The following is an 18,686-nucleotide window of genomic DNA, read 5'->3' as shown; positions in this document are numbered from 1 at the left end:
ACAACGAAATCAAAGTGCCAGCGTTTAGTCCTAGAATTGCATACTTGATTACACAAACATACTTGTAAAGCACCTTATAATTTATAAAACATTTTCAAATGGTATTTAGTCCTCAGAACCTCCTTGGAAGGGCAGGTCTTGTTAATATTCTTATTTTTTTTTTTAAGGAAAAACCCCAGGGTGGAGAGTTCCTCCCGCAGGCATGCCATGGCCATGCTGGAGAGCCTTTCCCGACCCATTGGGAGGCACTGTTCCGGGAGGCCTGCTGCTGCCTGGTTCTGTGTCTTCTAGGCAACACGGTGCCTTTGTCTGTAAAAAATAAAAACCCTGGGGCCCGGCCGGCGTGGCTCAGTGATTGAGCATCGACCTATGAACCAGGAGGTCACTGTTTGATTCCCGGTCAGGGCACATGCCCGGGTCGCGGGCTCGATCCCCAGTGTGGGGTGTGCAGGAGGCAGCGGATCAATGATTTTTCTCTCATCATTGATGTTTCTATCTCTCTCTCCCTCTCCCTCTCCCTTCCTCTCTGAAATCAATAAAAATTTACTTAAAAAACATCCTGGGGCACATCTTGGACAGATAGATCGCTTGGAGCTACGTCAGTGCCGTGTGCAGTCTCACTTCCAGCTCTCCCTGACCCAAGGGTCTCCCGAATATTCTGCTTTCCTGTGAGGGGTGCTAAATTCAGGCTATCCAACAAACTGACTTAATTCTTCAGCTGACTTGGAAACTGAAATCGGTCCAGGTATTTAATAGAATTTCCACCTTAAGAAAGCACTGTGGAATGAGTTTGGAGCGGAGGGTGTAAAGCTTGAGAAGCGCTAGTGCGCTCCTGGTGGGAGAACCCCTCTCCCCCCTCTTAGCCTGTCTGTGAGGAGCATGCACACTGAATCGGTGGACTTGGGTCAGCTCCATCTCTTATCTGCACCAGAGGAATTTAAATGTCCATCTCTATTTTGGTGCATCTTTGTATAGAAGCCAGAGAAAACAGAAAGGCAATGCCCTGTGGCCCCCACTAATCAGAGCCCAGCTAGTTGATAACCCATCGTGCTGGCTGGGCACAGGCGACAGGAAGAGGAATTTGTGCATTATCCTTTGGTGCAGCTGCCTGCCGAGGGACACATGGAGCCCCTATTTGGGCGTTTTGTCCCGTCCATGGGGCGTGAAGAAAGCAGCTAGGCAAGGCGCCCTGTGCTGTGTCTGAGAACTGTTAGCTTTACATGGCCTAGAGTTACCCCCAGAAAAACAATTCTACTTCTGTTCTGCTTCTCTCCCATTAAAACAAGTTTATTCATTTTATTCCGGGAGCTATTTGCCATTGTTTTTGTGTATTCATCAGTTGTTTGTGTGCTGCTGAGTTTGCAGTTGTTCGTGATGTCATTCATGGATATAATTTTGAATGAAGAAAAAGCTGTGATGGCCAATGTACTCAGATACCACGGCTGTGGCTCCACAAATTAGCCCAAAGAGCAGGGTGGGAGGAGCAGGCTTTCCTTGGCAGCAAAGGGCTGCCCGGGTTTAAGAAGTCTTTGTAGTTCAAAACAAAACATGTGGTTACATGTGTACATCATTTAAAGGTGCATGAAGAAAGCAAAAGGATCAACCACAAGATGCAAGTCATGCCAGTAGCATGTGCTTCGCCGCATATGAAAAAAATATATATGTATCTGTGTTGTTTATAAATTGTATACATAAAATTTCCTTTGGTAGCTTCACAATGACCCAGTGAAAAATTCAGGGCAGGAGGATAATGTCCCTATTAACAGGCTGGTGTGGTGGGTCCTGGGCCCCAGGACCCGAAGTCTGGTGGGGCCAGTGGCTTTCCACACCCACGTCTGCTGGAGCCATGGGACTGGCATGGGGTTTTAAGGTGTGGGAACAGCTTGCCCTGAGTCATTCCTAAGCTCCCAGGAATGCTTTTGTGGTGACTGGTGGTGGAATGAGTACTCTGACCTGTGCCGGGTAAAGAGACTATGCACTTCAATTCCTGAGTAGGGTTTGACCTTCAGCCTTGACCTTACTGGTAGATCAGAAAGAGTGCCCATTTACACAAGGGCTGTTACATTAGATACAGTTTTCCTCCCCAAGAGGCAAAGCTGACATCCTGTGTTATGCAGGTGTTACACACCATAGTCTGTGAGGAATTTACCTACAGTTTAGACGCAGACGCTGCTGAGGCCGCTGCTGAGGCTACTACGTTGGTGCCCAGTGGGAGCTCAGCTTCTAGAGGGAGGATTGGCTCTCTCACTGGCCTAGTGGGGTGGGGAAAACGGGAGGCAGTGGATTACATAGTTTTCCCTTTTTTCTTTAATCTTTTTTTCCCCCTATAATGAAAGACAAGCACTTCAGTATACCTATTTTTAATACATTTTCAAATTACTGCATTTTTGTTAAATATGAAAAACATTACATTTTAGAATCCCAAGGGTATACTTATTTAGGTGTCTCATAAGTATGTCACATTTAGTGATACTATAGAAGGTATTTGAGTTGCATTGGGCATAATTTCAGGCTTCAGAAAATGCTTATTTCAATTTCATTGGTAAAAAGAAAAAAAGGAATTTAATCATGAAACTAAAAAAGGCAAAAAATATAGTAGCAACTCTTAAATATTTAAACATTTGAAAGAAAGGTTCTTTTGTAATGATATATAACAACAAGCTACTGGGGATGGATATAGTTTGAATAAATTGTTATTCTACTAGTATATTACCTAATTTCATAGGAAAAGCATTTAGGTTTGAGAACTTCAGATATAAGCAATGTAAACATTTTTATAGTGTAAATAAAATACATATTTTTACATCAGTATAAAATCATAACTATAATGAGGAACGAATTACACCGTACATCGGCTATTTGCATTTTTAGGCAAGTTATCATATATTCCAAATATTCTTATTGTTTTGTAGGGCAGAAATGTAATGCTTATATTCACATTTTCCAGTGATCTAAGGAAGAGAAAAGGTTTGGTCCTTTAGCATCGCAGATCTGATGTGTATAACTTTACCTCTGTTAAAGTTGAGAAAGTGGTAGTGTGGGATATATTTAGTAATAATCAGAGTTATTCAGTACTTTTGTGTTATGCATGAGAAACCACATAGAAGAACCATAAGTAAGGAAAATTAATTCCAAAAGGGTGCCAGCTTCATAAATGATTTCATAACTTGCTTCCTTATTTTCAGTAGGGTCTGTAATCGGATAGCATGGTTTTTAGTAGATAGTATTGCATTTCTAAAGTATGTAAGCTTGCAGATAATTTTCAAAGGGGGTATCAGTTAGTTCCCAGGTGTAATATACAGATGGAAATATACAGTGTTATTTTGACAAATTAGTCCTTCTTTCTCCTCATTGTCTTCCTTATGTCGTCGGGCATACAGTCTCTGTAACAAATACTCAACTCTGCTATTAAAGTGTGAAAGCAGTTATAATGCAGATGAATGAGTGTGGCTGTGTTCCAATAAAACTTTATTTGCAGAAACAGGCAACAAGCCAGATTTGGCCACACTTTGCTGACCTCTGTCATAGAATGCCACTCTCATTCTTTAAAGGTCTTTTCTCTTGGGCCTCAGACAGTTCTAAAGTTTTGTTCTCCTTTAGAAAAAAAAAAAATGTTTAGCCCTTCTGCCTATGAGAAATGGCATAAACCACATGGGTTTTTGTTTCAATTTAATTCAACAAAGCTTTGTAAGGACCAAACAAATACTGTGCCAGATGCTGGGGACAGGCATGGTCCAACTCTTCGCCTAGCAGGGGAGACAGATGCACAGAGCAGAAATTCATTGTCTGTGCAGTGTTTTGTGTCACTGGGAAGAGTTGTGTAAAGAGCTAATGGTACTGTGTAAATGTTTAAACTCTGGGTCCCCAAGTGAAAATTCCAGGCCTCCGCCTCCAATCCCACTCCCTTTTCATCATTTGCAGAAATTGACATGGATGGCCCCAAGTGGAGTAGTGAGGAAAGTTCTGGGAGAAGTTAAGGACTCTCCTTCCCTTCTGACCAGCTGTGAGGTTTTGGGTAAATCACGGATGCTCCCTCACCTGGGTTTTACCTAGAAAGGTCTAACATTTTATAATCGAACAGAAGGGTCCACCGGCAGTTAGAGGCATTGTTGCCTCTTGGGTGTTTGTGCTGAAAAATAACAATATTTCTCCTATGACGTTGGACATGGCTGCTGCAGGTGTGGTGGAAAAACCTTGCCGTAGAAGAGTAGCTTATCGGTTGCACAGATCAGTCCTTTTAATAACAGGTACAGAAAAGAAACGAATACTTAGGTGATATAAAGTTGGCTGAAGCTATTAGTCCTCCACTAATATAAAATCAGTACAGGTGGCTGTGGGTGAAAGCTGGACTACGCGGAGGACATTGGAAGTGTGTCGCTAACAGTCCAGGAGGCCTGGCTACTCTAGTCTTTGGGGATTAAGACAAAGTCTTATGGGAAGGATTAAACAGGAGCTAAAAAAGGAGAGATACCTTTTATTAACCCCAGCCTTATATGAAAACTAGGTTTTCTCATTGTCTCATCCTATTTCATATTGTGTCATTAACATCAAGTTACAACTTGATGCTAGGAAATTTCTTTAATAACAAGCATTGAGAATGAAATGGTTTTGTCAGTGGAAGTGATGAGCTCATGTAACGTTTTAACTCTTTCACAAGTAGGGTTGGTAAAGTAATTTACTACCCCCATTTATCCAGGGAAACTTGTTCTTCCATATTTCCCTTTTAAGTGATTTTTTTTTTTCCAATTTAAAAGAAAAGTTCCAGGAACCGTTTTTCTTAGAATCTCTGGCTTGTTCGTTATCACACCCAACCTTAAATTTTTTTTTTTTTTTTTGCTTGTATATTCTAAGAGTGTTTTGCTTTCAGTAAAGTATGGAGATACTGAACTATCAGGTATATTTTTCTAGGAATTTCTCATGTAACTGAAAAGTTTATTTTTCCCTCCGTAATTCTATGTTTAACACAAAAGGTCTGAATGGGCCTGAAGGACATGTGTGGGCTCACCAGAGAGTTTATTTCTTAATCATAGTTGCTACCAAAATATAAATGTTTATTTTAAGTATATTTTTTTATTTTGTCATGCAAATCATGTCTGTAGAACTCTTAATTCAGATATGCCTGAAAATGTTAACTACTAAATGGATTGCACTCTGTTTGGTCCAGTGTTGCTTACCGTGAGGCCAGTGAGGCCCTGATCCCTTCATCAGTGCCGTGGAGCCCTCCATGGACTGTCTACATGGGCTACACATGAAACTCTGCACTGAGCTCCATATGGGGCCTACATGGAGCCTTACATGGGACTATATGTGGAGCCCTACATGGAGCTGTATATGGAGCTCTACATGGAGCTGTATATGGAGCTCTACATGGAGCTGTATATGGAGCTCTACATGGAGCTGTATATGGAGTCCTCCATGGAGCTGTATATGGAGTCCTACATAGAACTGTATGGAGCCCTCCATGGAGCTGTGTATGGAGCCCTACATAGAACTGTGTACGGAGCCCTCCATGGAGCTGTGTATGGAGCCCTACATAGAACTGTGTACGGAGCCCTCCATGGAGCTGTGTATGGAGCCCTCCATGGAGCTGTGTATAGACCCCTACATTGAGTAGTATCATGGAGCTATATATGGAGCCTTCCAGAGAACTCTACATTCTAGACCTGATGTTTCACTGTATCTTCCACTAATGTGACTGAAATCATGGAGCCAGCACACAGGTGGCGTGGCATGTTAATATTTTAACATTTGTGCCATCTGGGGAAAGGGAGCTTTCCCACTTGTTTTAATGGCAAAGTTTTTCAGTTATCTATCTATCTATCTATCTATCTATCTATCTATCTATCTATCTATCTATCTATCATGTAAAATAGAGCAGATTGAAGGTTTGCTCTTTACTGGACCCCACCTTTTACTCTTGTCATTTGCATTCTGATTTCTCTTCAATATTTTAGAAATGGGGTGGAATTATTACTAGTCTCCAGGGAATTAACTGGCACCTGGGACTGTACTCATATGAACATCATTTGTCATATGTGACAGAGCAGAAAAATAAAATATGGGGACTAGCTAGCCTGCATGAACTGTCATATGGAACAACTTTAATCTTTTTGGTGAAAGTTCTGTTTTAAATCAAGTAACTCTAGATCAATGCTCCTGTGGATGGGATTCTGGACAGAGCAATGTCTAAGCTGCAGAATAGTACAGTGTGTAATTATATGACAGATTCAATGAGTATCAATAAGTTTATTTTTAGATGTGTTGCCTCGAGGAGCAGAATCGGTGCAGGTTGTTCTGTAATTGCATTCATGACCAACACATGCTTCTTGCTATATTCTCTTTTGTTTTGCTGCTGCACCTAATGTGTTCAAAGAATGTCTCCCATCTTAATGAATATTCAGTGTGCAGTGATCCTAAAATTAGTCATTTGCTCTTTGCTTCTACTAGAACTAATATACATAATAAAATAAATAAAATTTTGCTGAATCTCATCATTAGGAAGCCCTCCATGGAAGTTGAATATATCAGGTCAGTAGTAGTGTTAGCAGACATTTGATTTCCTTGTCTGGAAGAACCAGATTAATTTGCAAGGGGAGGGGTAACTTAACTACTTTAAAATTAAGCAAATAAAAAGACCGAAAGTGTGCTCACATTCCTAGGTCCCAGTTCCTGCCTCTCCCCTTCTTCCTGTGGATGAGGGAGTGACACTGAAGGAGGGATTCCAAGGTGGCCTCCAGACCGGGTTTGATGCTAATGCTTTTAGCCCTGGCATCTTTCCTGAGTAGTTCCCACACCACCTGTTCCTTTGGCTGGTTCCCTCCTGTGGTCCTAGGTCAGAGCCCTTGCTGGCGTGTGCACCAGAGATTTGCATCCCACCCATATTGGAAACAGGTGTTTTAGATCTCAGTTGAGGCACTTCTCTTCTATCTCCGGTTTTCTTCCCATAACATTAAGAAATTGTATTTAAGTTTCTAAAACAGACCCCTTTTTTCTCTGCACATTCTTTGTGAGTATTTACCTTCCATAACTTTTGTCAGAATCCTTTTGCTCAGCAAGTAATAGTCATCTCACTCCGATTTGGAGGTATCCACAGCCTTTTCCTTCTTTTGCATCTCAGCAAGGGTTGCTTTTGATGGCTAGCTCTATTTATGTTTGCTGTGGGTACTTCCTGTGGGGGAGGATGTCCAGGGAGTTGGTGGTAAGCCACAGATGTTTCAGTGGCAGGCTGCTGAGTGGCACGGACTGAGGTTCCATGAGCCATGAGGAGACCCACCGTCTCTGTTCTCTTCCTTGGCAGTGATAGGAGGCGTCCAGGGAAAGCAGTTGGTCTGTATCCTAATAGGAGACAGGTTGCATCCATGTTGTCTTTGCTCTAGTGCACATCTCTGTATTCAAAAATGTCTTTGAAGCACTGCACACCTCATGCCCAAGCAGCTGCCTCTGAGCTGGTGGCCGTCCTCTGGTCCCCCTGGCCTGAGCCTGCTTGCTCCTGTCTCAGGGGCCATGAACAGAATCCTCCTCCTGTGACAGTACATGCACGCGTGTGCCTGCACCCTCAGTCATCAGTGGCTCTCCCTGCCCCTTCCTTTCCGCAGAGGCCCAGGGCAGCTCGTCCTCCTGGGAAATTGGGTTCCTTACTGTCCCAACATTAAATTGCATCACTGGGTTGCTGACAGCCCTCACTTCTGCTGTGCTTTTGGAATAGCTTTCTCCTTTGCTGGTAACCGCAGCCTGGCAATCCTCTACAGTCTAGCATTTCCAGAGTGCTGCACATGTTTCAAAGGCCTGCTTTCACTCCCTCCCAAGAGAAGGGCTGCCGTGGGACTCCCGTTCTAATAGGACTCGCTCACTCATGCATATCCCATGTGCCTTAGAGAGGCCCTGCGCCAAACTAGAATTTTTTTTGAAAGGTTATTTTATGAATAAAAACATGAATGAATGATTTCCTTGCCACTATCAACTCTTTTCTTTCATAATGTTAATGCATAGAAATTAAGGTCATGATAATTGTATCATTAGTGTAAAAATAAACTGTGAATAGAAATCTTTTGGTTAAGTGGATCCATAGGGTCTGGATTAACTACTCTGGGGTGGTGGTGGGATTCATCTCACAATCAAGGCTTGAGTGACAAAATGCAGTCATTTTAGAGTGAGAGGCAAATCCAGGTACATTTTAGCAAGTGCCTGCTTTTAAGGGGCATGAACGGAAGTCACAATGATAATGAGTGAAATAGCTGGAGGTCACATCTTTCCTTCCAAGGACAGTTTGGGTCCTGTTTTCCGTTAGGTTTCGTTCGTAGAACAGTTTGCCTATTATATTTTTTGGAAGGACCTAAGTAACGCTTTTTAAAAATATTAAGACACACTTAGCACAGCCTCCTTGCAGGGACATTTTAAAAACAGTCGGGTGTGCAGGAGGCGGCTGATCAATGTTTCTCTCTCATCGATGTTTCCAACTCTCTATGCGTCTCCCTTCCTCTCTGTAAAAAATCAATAAGATATATATTAAAAAAAAAAACAGTCATGAAAAGATCCACTATTTCCTTCGCACGTTGACAGCACCCTGTCTGTGCAGGCTTTTGTTTTTCTGGCCACACGATGCAGTCAGTGCTTTCAGTTTGTACCAGGGGACAGACTGACTGGCGTGCAGAGCCCGGGAGGTTTCACATACGCACTCCCCGTTGTGGGACACACTGGAAATTTCTTGCTGGGATCGGTCCTCTGAACTCAAGATGAACAGAGAAGAATGAGATTTACAAAGAAGTAAACCGGAGAGTGTGGTGGGTGTCTAGGATCAGAATTCTAAATGATGAGAAATGCAGGTTATATAAATACAACTGCAAGGAAGAACACATACCTGCTTAGGTCAGGATGTGACTAGCAGTGCTCACGAGTAATCTAGTAGCTGGAGTTATGGAGAGCGGTGAAATGAGCAACTTGGCATGTTTGTTGAAGAGCCTAGAAGCTTTTTTGAAAAGGTGCTATGCTATGAACTGTCAGAGTCTGTCCCTTAAGGAACAACTCCCGTAAGAATATGCTGTGAATGTTGGAAACTGGTAAAAGGTTAAAGTCTTTAGTCTGGAAGGGCAGTAGCAACGATGACTGGTTGGGGTCCAATGCCATGCCCCCTCCACGCTCAGCAAGAAAATAAATTAACCTGGAACATGGAGAGTTGGGTAGATGAAGAGTTATGTAACAAGTGCATCATTGCAGGAGCTTTTGAAATCTTGGGTTGTTTTAGGAATAGGGTAGATGATCCAATTGGAAGGTTTTCCTGAGAGCAGGACTCGTTACTTCTCCCTCTTTCTTACTATGATACACATTTTGGGCGGTCGGTGTAGTTTACAATGTATTAGTACTTTAACATGTGCCGTGTTTTCTCGTCTTCTCAGCAGCCCTGTCAGGAAGGCAGTGGGTCTTCCCCCTCAAAGAATCAAGAGGGGCAGTTAGAGGGCCCTTGGCGGGTCGCCTCTATGTCTCATTCAAGGGAATGACTCACAACAGCACGTGTGAATAGTTTTCTTCAATTGACCTCACAACTCACTCTAAACCTCATAGTTCTGCCTCCAGGGAAACCGAATAGGAGTGTACCCATCAAGCTTGTTTCTGGAAGAGGGAATTGCATAAATATTTGCTTCCCAAAGTGCATCATTTGATGAAATTCACAGATTAGAAAGGCAAATTAAGAAGGGTCTTTCTCTCACTCTAAGGATCGTCTTGTTCTCCTGACAATCACTCCTGACTGACTTCTGGTCTTTTTCAGAGTGAAGACCTGCCTGGCTTCGTTACCACAACATCACACATCAGAGAATCATGTGACGGAGAAGAGGCTCCGCATTTTACAAACATTTGAAGCTGCTTACAATTGTTCTTTTGGATCTGAGCAATTACTTTGTTTTAAACATCTGTGGCTGTCCTAGACATGAAACCGACAAGGCAAGAACAGCCGCCTCCCTCACTTGTTCCCATAGGGGGCATTCATCCTTGTGCTGTTTTGTGTTGTGTTTTGTTTTGTTGTTTTAACACAATTTGCCGAAGAAGTAATTCTCAAGAAAATTGGATGTTCTCATTGGCCTTTTAAATTGTGGCCAGTGTCTTAATTTCTTCTTACGTTCATTTTGGCAAAGCCAATTTGTCCCTCGGCATGCTAGGAGATTCTACCAATACCCATTAAAGTGGTAAAATCTGGTATTTACTGGCATACACTCAAAACTACCACAGTCCTACCTCAGTTCCAGGTGAAGCCGGATTTGCGGGGTTGGGGGCCAGCAGGACCTCCGTGTATCTCTGCTGAATGTGGCGCAAGTGTGGTCATCAGCCTTATTCAACTGGTCCCAGTACACAGCTGCTTGTTGGACTCCAATCCAGGTTCCTGCGTGTTTACTCACAGACAGAGCCCAGTGTGGGACTGACATTTCTCTATGGGAATGAAATGTGTGATTGGACTTTGAAGATGGATGAATAAATAGTAATTATATGTAACTGAAGCAGCCTACTTTTGAAAATCATCAACTGTATTGGGTATTGGGGGTGGGAGGGGAGGTGTTGGGGAAGGGGCTGAATATCTCTTTTTAACAGACTTGTTTAATCTTCTCTATGTAGATGTTTATGTAGGTACTTCAAATTGCAAAAGCCTTTGATCCTATTTACAAGCTCAAATGTCTCTGCTGTCCTTAATCTTGAGCTTGCATTTCTTTAACCAAAAACTCACCTAGGCATGCTAGCAATTCAAGGGTGGTCACCGGTTTAGCAGAGTTTTTAAAAATGTATTTATTATCTTGACTATAATGCTATGGCGTGGGCCAACAAGGCTTCCCTGAACAACAGTACAACAAAAAACGGGAGGGGGGTGGAGGAAAGAAGCTGATAAAAGAGGCATTTCGGGCCCTATGTTGTTAATGGAAAAAGAAAAAAATAAGGAAAACAATCTCACACTACATGTCACGTGTTGAAAAACTCCTGACAAGACTACTCTTAACGTTTTCAGTGTTCTGAAAATACCAGTGTTGTGTCGATTATCACAGGTGTCACCTAAAACTGCTGCCCTTGACCAGCAGAATGTCATGTCATCTCGCTGCTCCCTTGACACATGGTGGAGGGCTCTAGACCTTTTTCTCCCATGGGTGCGTCCCCAGTGCCTATCTCCTCTGATAGTCCTGAAGAGGTTACACTAGTTCATTGGAGGTGTGAACGTGTTTCTTTCTTTCTTTTTTTTTTGGAGAAAAAATTATATATAAATATATAGATATATATATCGCTATAGGATAACGCATTAATAAAAATGAGGCTTTTTAAAGAGGAAGACCAAAAAATTCAATGTCTTAAGAATATATTTAATGGCAATGCAAAAGTCTTCCTGCTTCCATGCTGAACTTTTAGAACAGAGGATTGTATTGCAAGACAAAGTTGAATGTAAAGCGATCGCCCTGGACATTTTCTAAAAGTTTTACTTTTCTAAAATTACACATCACAGTAGTGCATAGACCATACGACGTCAGTTTGAAGGTCAACTTCAGTGTATAATATGCATACTTTATAAAAATGTATAAAATGTCCTAAAGTTTTGATTTAGTCTTGGGACTAGGACTCGGGTGGTATTTGCTATGTGACTCCTCCAGGTACGTAGGACTGAATATGGACCCTGCTGAATACAGTGTATGACGGTATTTAAGTAGCTCTCTATACTTAGAGTAGTCATGCCACTATACCAATGGTTCATGTTCATACTGCAACTTCAAACTAGCAAATGAAAAGTCGGTAATATACTAAATTTTCCTCTATCCTGTACATTTCAAAAAAGGCATATGCAATATTTACATTTTTAATTTAGTTTACAGAATGGAACCAAAATGTATAAATGTTATGTTTGCTAAAACTTCACAATGTATATTGGGGTCTTTGTACATTTTGCCTGACTTACCTTAAATTTAAAATATTTTTTGCTATATAAACTTTAACAGTTATTAAACAGTGTTTTCTTTTTTGGGTACGTATTGTTTCTGGATATCAAGATGTTAAATATATTTCTTGCTATTGTGATATGACAAAAGACTTAACTAATCTTGCTCTGTCTTCCACTGTACACGCTGTATATAAGGGTCAATGTGATGCTGCTGGAGACAAGAATAAATGGAACTAGAATAGTGCATTGTATTTAGTCTGTATTGATCATGGATGCTCTCAATAGCCATATGCAATAAAATAAAATACATTATTTATGAAATGAATAAAGCCTTGAGGATATTTTTTTCAAGGTGAATTCTGGATTTAACATAAAGCCACTCTACTCCTGGTGTTTTGGAGTAAACAAACACTTGGCTCCTAAAAAACCTTTGATGCCTCTCAATGTTAATATGTTCTGGGAACCAGAAAATCCCCAAATCACAACATTTTTGAAAAGTAAATGTGTTAAAACAAAAAAAGACTTTTACTTTACAAAACAGAATCCTTGCAAGATGCTGGATGCTGTTCTAAATGCTATACAAATATTAAATCCTTTATTGCTCAAAACAACCTCAGGTGTTAAGAATCACCCCATTTTATAGATGAAGAGACTGAGGCACAAAGAGGTTAAATGAGTTGTCGGAGGATACATATAGCTCATGAGCAGCAGAACCAGGGGTCAAACCCAGAACTGCAGTCCCAGAATCTGTGCACCTGTGCACTCTGCCATGCAGCCTGCCAGAGATGCACACAGGATTAAACCCATGCGTTCATGGAGAAGACATAGAAGTAAAGACAGAGCCACAAGGTGCAATTTAGAAGGCAGAAAATATTAACATAACTATTGATTTTTTACCAAGGACAATGCTTCCTCCTTGTCAGAAATATTTTTTATACTTTTTTCACCCTAAAATTACAGCAGTGCAGTAACATGGGTGCCATCTCTTTTGAACAAATAAAAAGTGGAGGGATTTAGAAAATGATTTTAAAATAATGGTTCTTAATTCACAAGCCTGGCATGCATCGTGGCGTTTAGGAACGTGCAGGTGACAATGTGACCTATTTGTGCCAAGATGGATTGTTCTGAGGGTTCCTGTTTGGCAAAGAAGGAGGCACGATCTGCAAGGTTAGATATCCCTGAAGTGTAATGACGAAAGAGTAAATGATAGATGTCACTCCAGGGGAGTCTTTTCTAGCAGGAATTGGCAAATGTGTTTTCCCAAAAGACGCAATTACAAATAAAGAAGTGAAGAGTTGTTTCAAAGGGCCATAGGTCTGGAAATATTCACTCAAAACCAATTCATAAACTTTTAGGAGGAAGCTAAGTGTTATAACAAGATGAAAGATAAAGATTGCATCACACTGATGTAGGAGTTGGATTCTGACCCATTGATGGTTTTAGTAGTCAGCTTGGAAGACGCAGATGGCTTTCTGGTACTGTCATATTCTCATGGTGCTGTCATTAGACGCTAGAGTCCAATATCGTTGAGCTGATCTGCAGACCATAGTTAGTCCCTCTTGAAGCCATAGACCCAGGTTTAATGTCACTTAACAAGTTTCTAGGTGGGCTGGGGCAGACTGTTCATTCATTTGGGCATCTAACCCTGTGTTGACGAGGTGTACTAGTATTTGAGTGAAGCCAGCATTACTTATAGCAATTCTTAGATGCCACCAGTTGAAGGACAAAAGGCAAAATTGCTTCTTTTAAAATATGCAGTCTTCATCTTCACCCCAGTTGTACAGCTCTTCCACATTTCTCTGATTTACACAACTAAGTGAAATGTGCTTACAATTCTTGTTTGGACAGTGGTCTCTATACAATAGAACTCTGTAATCTCATGTGGTTGACAGTTTGAAAACACTGAACATCCCTCCAGGTTCTCCTGTTAAATTTTGGACTTTTCTACCTGCATTTCTCCTCTTGTCTCTTGAGCCTGCTTTCACCCCCTAGCTCCAAAGGACCCCACATAGCAATTTGGTGGTTTCCTTGGCACCTCCTTGATTTCATGCTGAAACTACTTTTCTTTTTAAAAAATATAATTTTTTTGTTAATTTCAGAGAGGAAGGGAGAGGAAGAGAGAGATAGAAACATCAGTGATGAGAGAGAATTTTTGATCAGCTGCTTCCTGCATGCAGCACATTGGGGATTGAGCCCTCAATCTGGGCATGTGCCCTGACCAGGAATCGAACAGTGACCTCATGGTTCATAAGTCATCGCTCAACCACGGAGCCACACCGGTTGGGCTGAAACTACTTTTCTTGAATCCACCTGAGCCCGCAAGTTCTCACGGCCTTTGCCACGGCATGTAGAAAAATTCTGCCCTCTTTTGGGCACTGGCTCTTCTGTTTGGAGATGTACATTCCAAGTTATTTCTCCCCTTCTATATCAGAATTTCCTCTATTTACCTAGGAACTCTAAAAGCTCTTAATTTTTACCAAAATCCCTTTCACCTTAAGAACCCTTGACCAGTTCTTGACCAGCCTACCAGAGTGGCCCTGGACTCTTATCAGAGAATATACAACATGTTCCCATTTCTCCAGATCTTCCCATCCACAACATTCTAAATGTGCAAATGACTTCAATATAAACAACAACAACAACAACAAAAACCATCAAATTAACTGATAGAGTTTCCAAGAAAAGATACATATAATACAAGTACTTGTAATAATAGAATATGTTTAGCTGCAAATAATAGGAAACCCAACTCAATGGCTTTTAAACCAGTAGTTCTCAAATTTGGGGACTTATGAGAATCCCCTAGAGTGCTTTCTGAACCAGCTCTTGGGGCCCACTCCTAGCCTTTCTTTACACTTGGTCTGGTTGGGACCCAAGAATTTGCATTTCTAACAATTTCCCAGGTGATGCTGATGCTGCTGGACCACACTTGGCGGACCACTAAACACGTAAAAGATGTTATTATCTCACATAATGAGAAGTTCAGGGTTAGGGTCACAAGTTCAGGGTTATACAGCTAAATGACATCATCAGGGGCCCAGGATCTTTTCATCTTTCTACTCAGCCATCCTCAGGATCTTGGCTTTTATCTCTGAGACCTGTCCCCTCATGTTTATAAGATAGTTACAACAGCTCCAAACAGCATAGCCTCAAATAATAATCCTATCTAATAAAGAGGGAATATGCAAATTGACCGTCACATCATCACAAAGATGGTGGCACCCATAGCCACATGATGGCGGTGCCCAGTCCCCTCAGTCCCCCCAGAATCCCCAGTCTTTTCAGCCCAACCGGGGGGGGGGGAGGTTGGCAGGCGTGGTGCAGCTGGACCCGCCTTCAGCCCCCCAGCCACCCAGGGCCAGCCTGAGGTGCAGGCAAGCCTCAGATGGCAGCTGCCCAGCTGCCCAGGGCCGCCCGAGGCTCAGGTAACCAGGGCCAGCTGAGGCTTGCGCTGCCGGCAGTGACAGCAGCAGAGGTGTGATGGGGGTATCACCTTCTCCTGATCACCAGGTCACCTCCTACCCCTGAGGGCTCCCAGACTGTGAGAGGAGGCAGGCCGGGCTGAGGGACCCACCCCCCTCCACTCCAGTGCATGAATTTTCATGCACTGGGCCTCTAGTAGCCAATAAAGACAATCCCTCTCCTTTTGGTGTCTTTTTGGAGTGATGCAAACAGTCCCAAAGCCGCCCACTTCACCCGGCTCTGCCTTAAGTCCACTGAACAGAACTGGGTCCCATGCCCATGCTGACATTGGTCCTGGGGAAAGGAGACTGCACTGTGGCTGATTTACACTAAAAGAGATTCACACTGTGGGCTGAGAAGCAGTCAGCATCCCATGAAGCACCAATCTGCTAGATACTGAACAGAAGTTGGGTGTTGGGAACACACACTGAGAAGGGATGAAGTTCCAAGGGCAGTAGAAAACCAACGTGGGATCAAAACCCTTTCCAAATACAATTATTCCTCAAATGTGTTCTCTCCATTCATGATGCTCATACTCCCAATCTCCAGTGATTTTGAAAATGAGGATTTCTAATGAAGCACAAGTAGAATAAAATAATTTTGCATTATCAAAAATGTAATAGTGATGCTGACCTATGTATATATATAAAAGGCTAATATGCTAAATGTTTGACCATTCAACCGTTCGACTGGTAGCTATGATGCACACTGACCACCAGGGGGTAGACGCTCAATGCACAGGCATGGGAACATGAAAAAGACTGATGAATCTCAGAGGGAAGCAGGAGGAGGGCAGGAAGAGATTAACCAAAGATCTTATATGCATACTAGAGGCCCAGTGCACAGATTCCTGCACTGGTGGGGTCCCTTGGCCTGGCCTGTGCCCTCTTGCAATCTGGGACCCCTCGGGGGATGTCAGAATGCCAGTTTTGGTCCGATCCCCACAGGCCAGGCTGAGGGACACCACCAGTGCACGAATCTGTGCACCAGGCCTCTAGTATATACATAATTTTTATTTTCAAGACTGTGGACATAATTCTACTACTATGTTTCTCACGTATGTTTGCTTTTATTATTGAATCCTGTGCAACACTGGAAGCTAGTTTACAATATATTTTTATTGATTTCAGAGAGGAAGGGGGAGGGAGACAGAGGTAGAAACATCAATGATGAGCGAGAATCATTGATCGGCTGCCTCCTGCACATCCCTTACTGGGGATTGAGCCTGCAACTCAGGCATGACCAGGAATTGAACCATGACTTCCTGGTTTATAGGTCGACACTCAACCATTGAGCCACACCAGCCAAGCTGTAAGCTATTTTATAAAAGATCAAGATACAAAGGATGGGAAATTAGAAGGTGCCTGAAAGAGCAAGGACTATTTAGTTGGAAAAGAGAAAGCTGTGGCGATTTGTCAGCATCGATTACATTAGAGACTATGCTAAGAAAATGATTTGTCAACTGACCTTCTCAGAAGAAGAAATAATCAGAAAAAAAGGGGCAAAACTGAGAAAATGTGTTCATTTTCCACAAGAAATAATTTGGTAATAATAAGGATTATTAAATATCAATATTATTGTCAAATGAATTTTAGATTACATTCCTTGGAGGCCTTAAAAAATAGGACTTTGTAGCCATCTTTGTTTGAAGGATGAGAGTGGCAGGTTGGCCATACAAGATCAACTAGCTCTTCTCACCGCCTGCGGCCTCCACAATTCACAGCTCCAGAAGCAGGGGGTTTGCTCATGGCAGAGTCCGGAAGCCTTGTGCAGGGTCCAGCCTGAAAGCCCATATATCCTGGTTCTTTTCCTTGTCCTGGCATCTTTGAGGATTAGCATACTACTTAGCATTAGACTTAAGCAGGAAAAAGAAAATTCTTATAGTGTATCTTCTACATAGTTTATTTTGTAACGAAAGTATGTACCAACGTAATGTTTATGAATCTGAAGGAAAATCTACAAACTTGAAGGAAAGATCAGGAACTTAGGTTGATCCTGACTATCATCTAGCTTTGAAAAACCATGCTATCTCCAATTCATGTCACTTCAAGGGATTATAAAACATGGTGCAACTAAGTGACAGAATGATCTTTATAAGCTGCATGTGTTAGCAGGTCTCCAGTTGGTTTAAAATCCCTTGATTTTATCCCACCCCTCTCTATCCGTATTATCTTATAGGAAAAGTCAAAATGTCTTAGCCTGGTAGACACAAAGTACTTTATTATTAGCTTCTGCCTACTTCCTTATGCTTCCCTTCATGGCCCTATCCTCCACGTTCCACCCTTACTATGAGTCTGTGCCCAAGCCTTACTAAATTACATGAATGGTACTCAGCTCATGGATGAAAGAAAACAATGAACTGAAAAGAACTGCTGAAGTTGAAATAAATGTTTCTTTACCAAGAGATGTTATTTCATAAAAGATCTCTAAGGAAAGCTAATGCAAAATATTAGAAGTTTGGAGCATTTTTAAAAATACACATTTAAATGTTACACATCATCCCTTCAATTCTTCCTTTAAAATATGAGGCCATTTGGAGCATTTTTAAAAATACACATTTAAATGTTACACATCATCCCTTCAATTCTTCCTTTAAAATATGAGGCCATTCGCATGATCATTTCCGCTCCCCACCTCTTTCCTCTTTTTCTCTCTTATATGTGTTAGTTACATTATTATTTTTGCATTGTCGGAAATAAAAAAGTTACATTTGTTCTGTAATATAATCAACAGGATTTTTAAATTTCAACCTCAACTTGTAGTGATTTATCGTCTTTTGACCATGCTTACTTTTTGATCCATTTATGAATTGTCTGGTTTTCTTTACTAAAAGCAAACAAACAGAAAACTCAAAACTTTTCAAGAAACTTTTCTATATGTTATATTGTTTAAGTTCTCATATATGAGAATATCTGCCTGTTGCCTTTGTAGGTGAGCAACACATTGATTGGGTAGAAAATCCTTAAGTCATTATGTTCTTTTCTCAAGAACTTTACATACTTTTCTCCATTGCCTTCTTTCATTGAATATTGGTAATAGAAATATTACCTAAGCTGATGTCTTACTCTCATACTAACTTTTCCTTTCTGTTTAGATGCCTGGTAAGTTCTACCTTTATTCTTTGTAGTTCAGTAACTTAACCAGGGTATGTTTAAGTGTTGAGTATTTTATTTCAAATACTCTTGGCAATACTGTGACCTCTGTGTTTGCAGATACAGATCTTTCTGTCAAGATAACGTCCTTGTTTTATGCCTTTGAATACTTTTTATTTTTAATTTATTGAGTTCTCTACCTTAGGGGCAATGATCATTTCGATGGGCTT

The 18,686-nt window shown here is 41.5% G+C and overlaps 1 protein-coding gene across 5 annotated transcripts in view; it reads left to right on the top strand.

Annotated features, from left to right (window-relative positions):
• Positions 1–12,146, top strand: part of IRS2 (insulin receptor substrate 2) — a 29,134-nt gene extending 16,988 nt beyond the window's left edge. For 3 of the 5 annotated variants that reach the window (XM_008144017.3, XM_028148845.2, XM_054719962.1), the window contains one exon: positions 9,764–12,146. In XM_008144017.3, the coding sequence (XP_008142239.3) occupies positions 9,764–9,768 (5 nt within the window). In that variant the 3' untranslated portion in view covers positions 9,769–12,146. The other 2 variants (XM_054719961.1, XM_054719960.1) reach the window with 2 other exon arrangements.
• The last annotated feature ends 6,540 nt before the right edge of the window (positions 12,147–18,686 follow it).

Source organism: Eptesicus fuscus, chromosome 8, assembly GCF_027574615.1.
Source record: "Eptesicus fuscus isolate TK198812 chromosome 8, DD_ASM_mEF_20220401, whole genome shotgun sequence".
Lineage (NCBI taxonomy): Eukaryota > Metazoa > Chordata > Mammalia > Chiroptera > Vespertilionidae > Eptesicus > Eptesicus fuscus.
The sequence above is the reverse complement of the archived record's forward strand: the minus strand, read 5'-3'. Positions and strand labels throughout refer to the sequence as shown.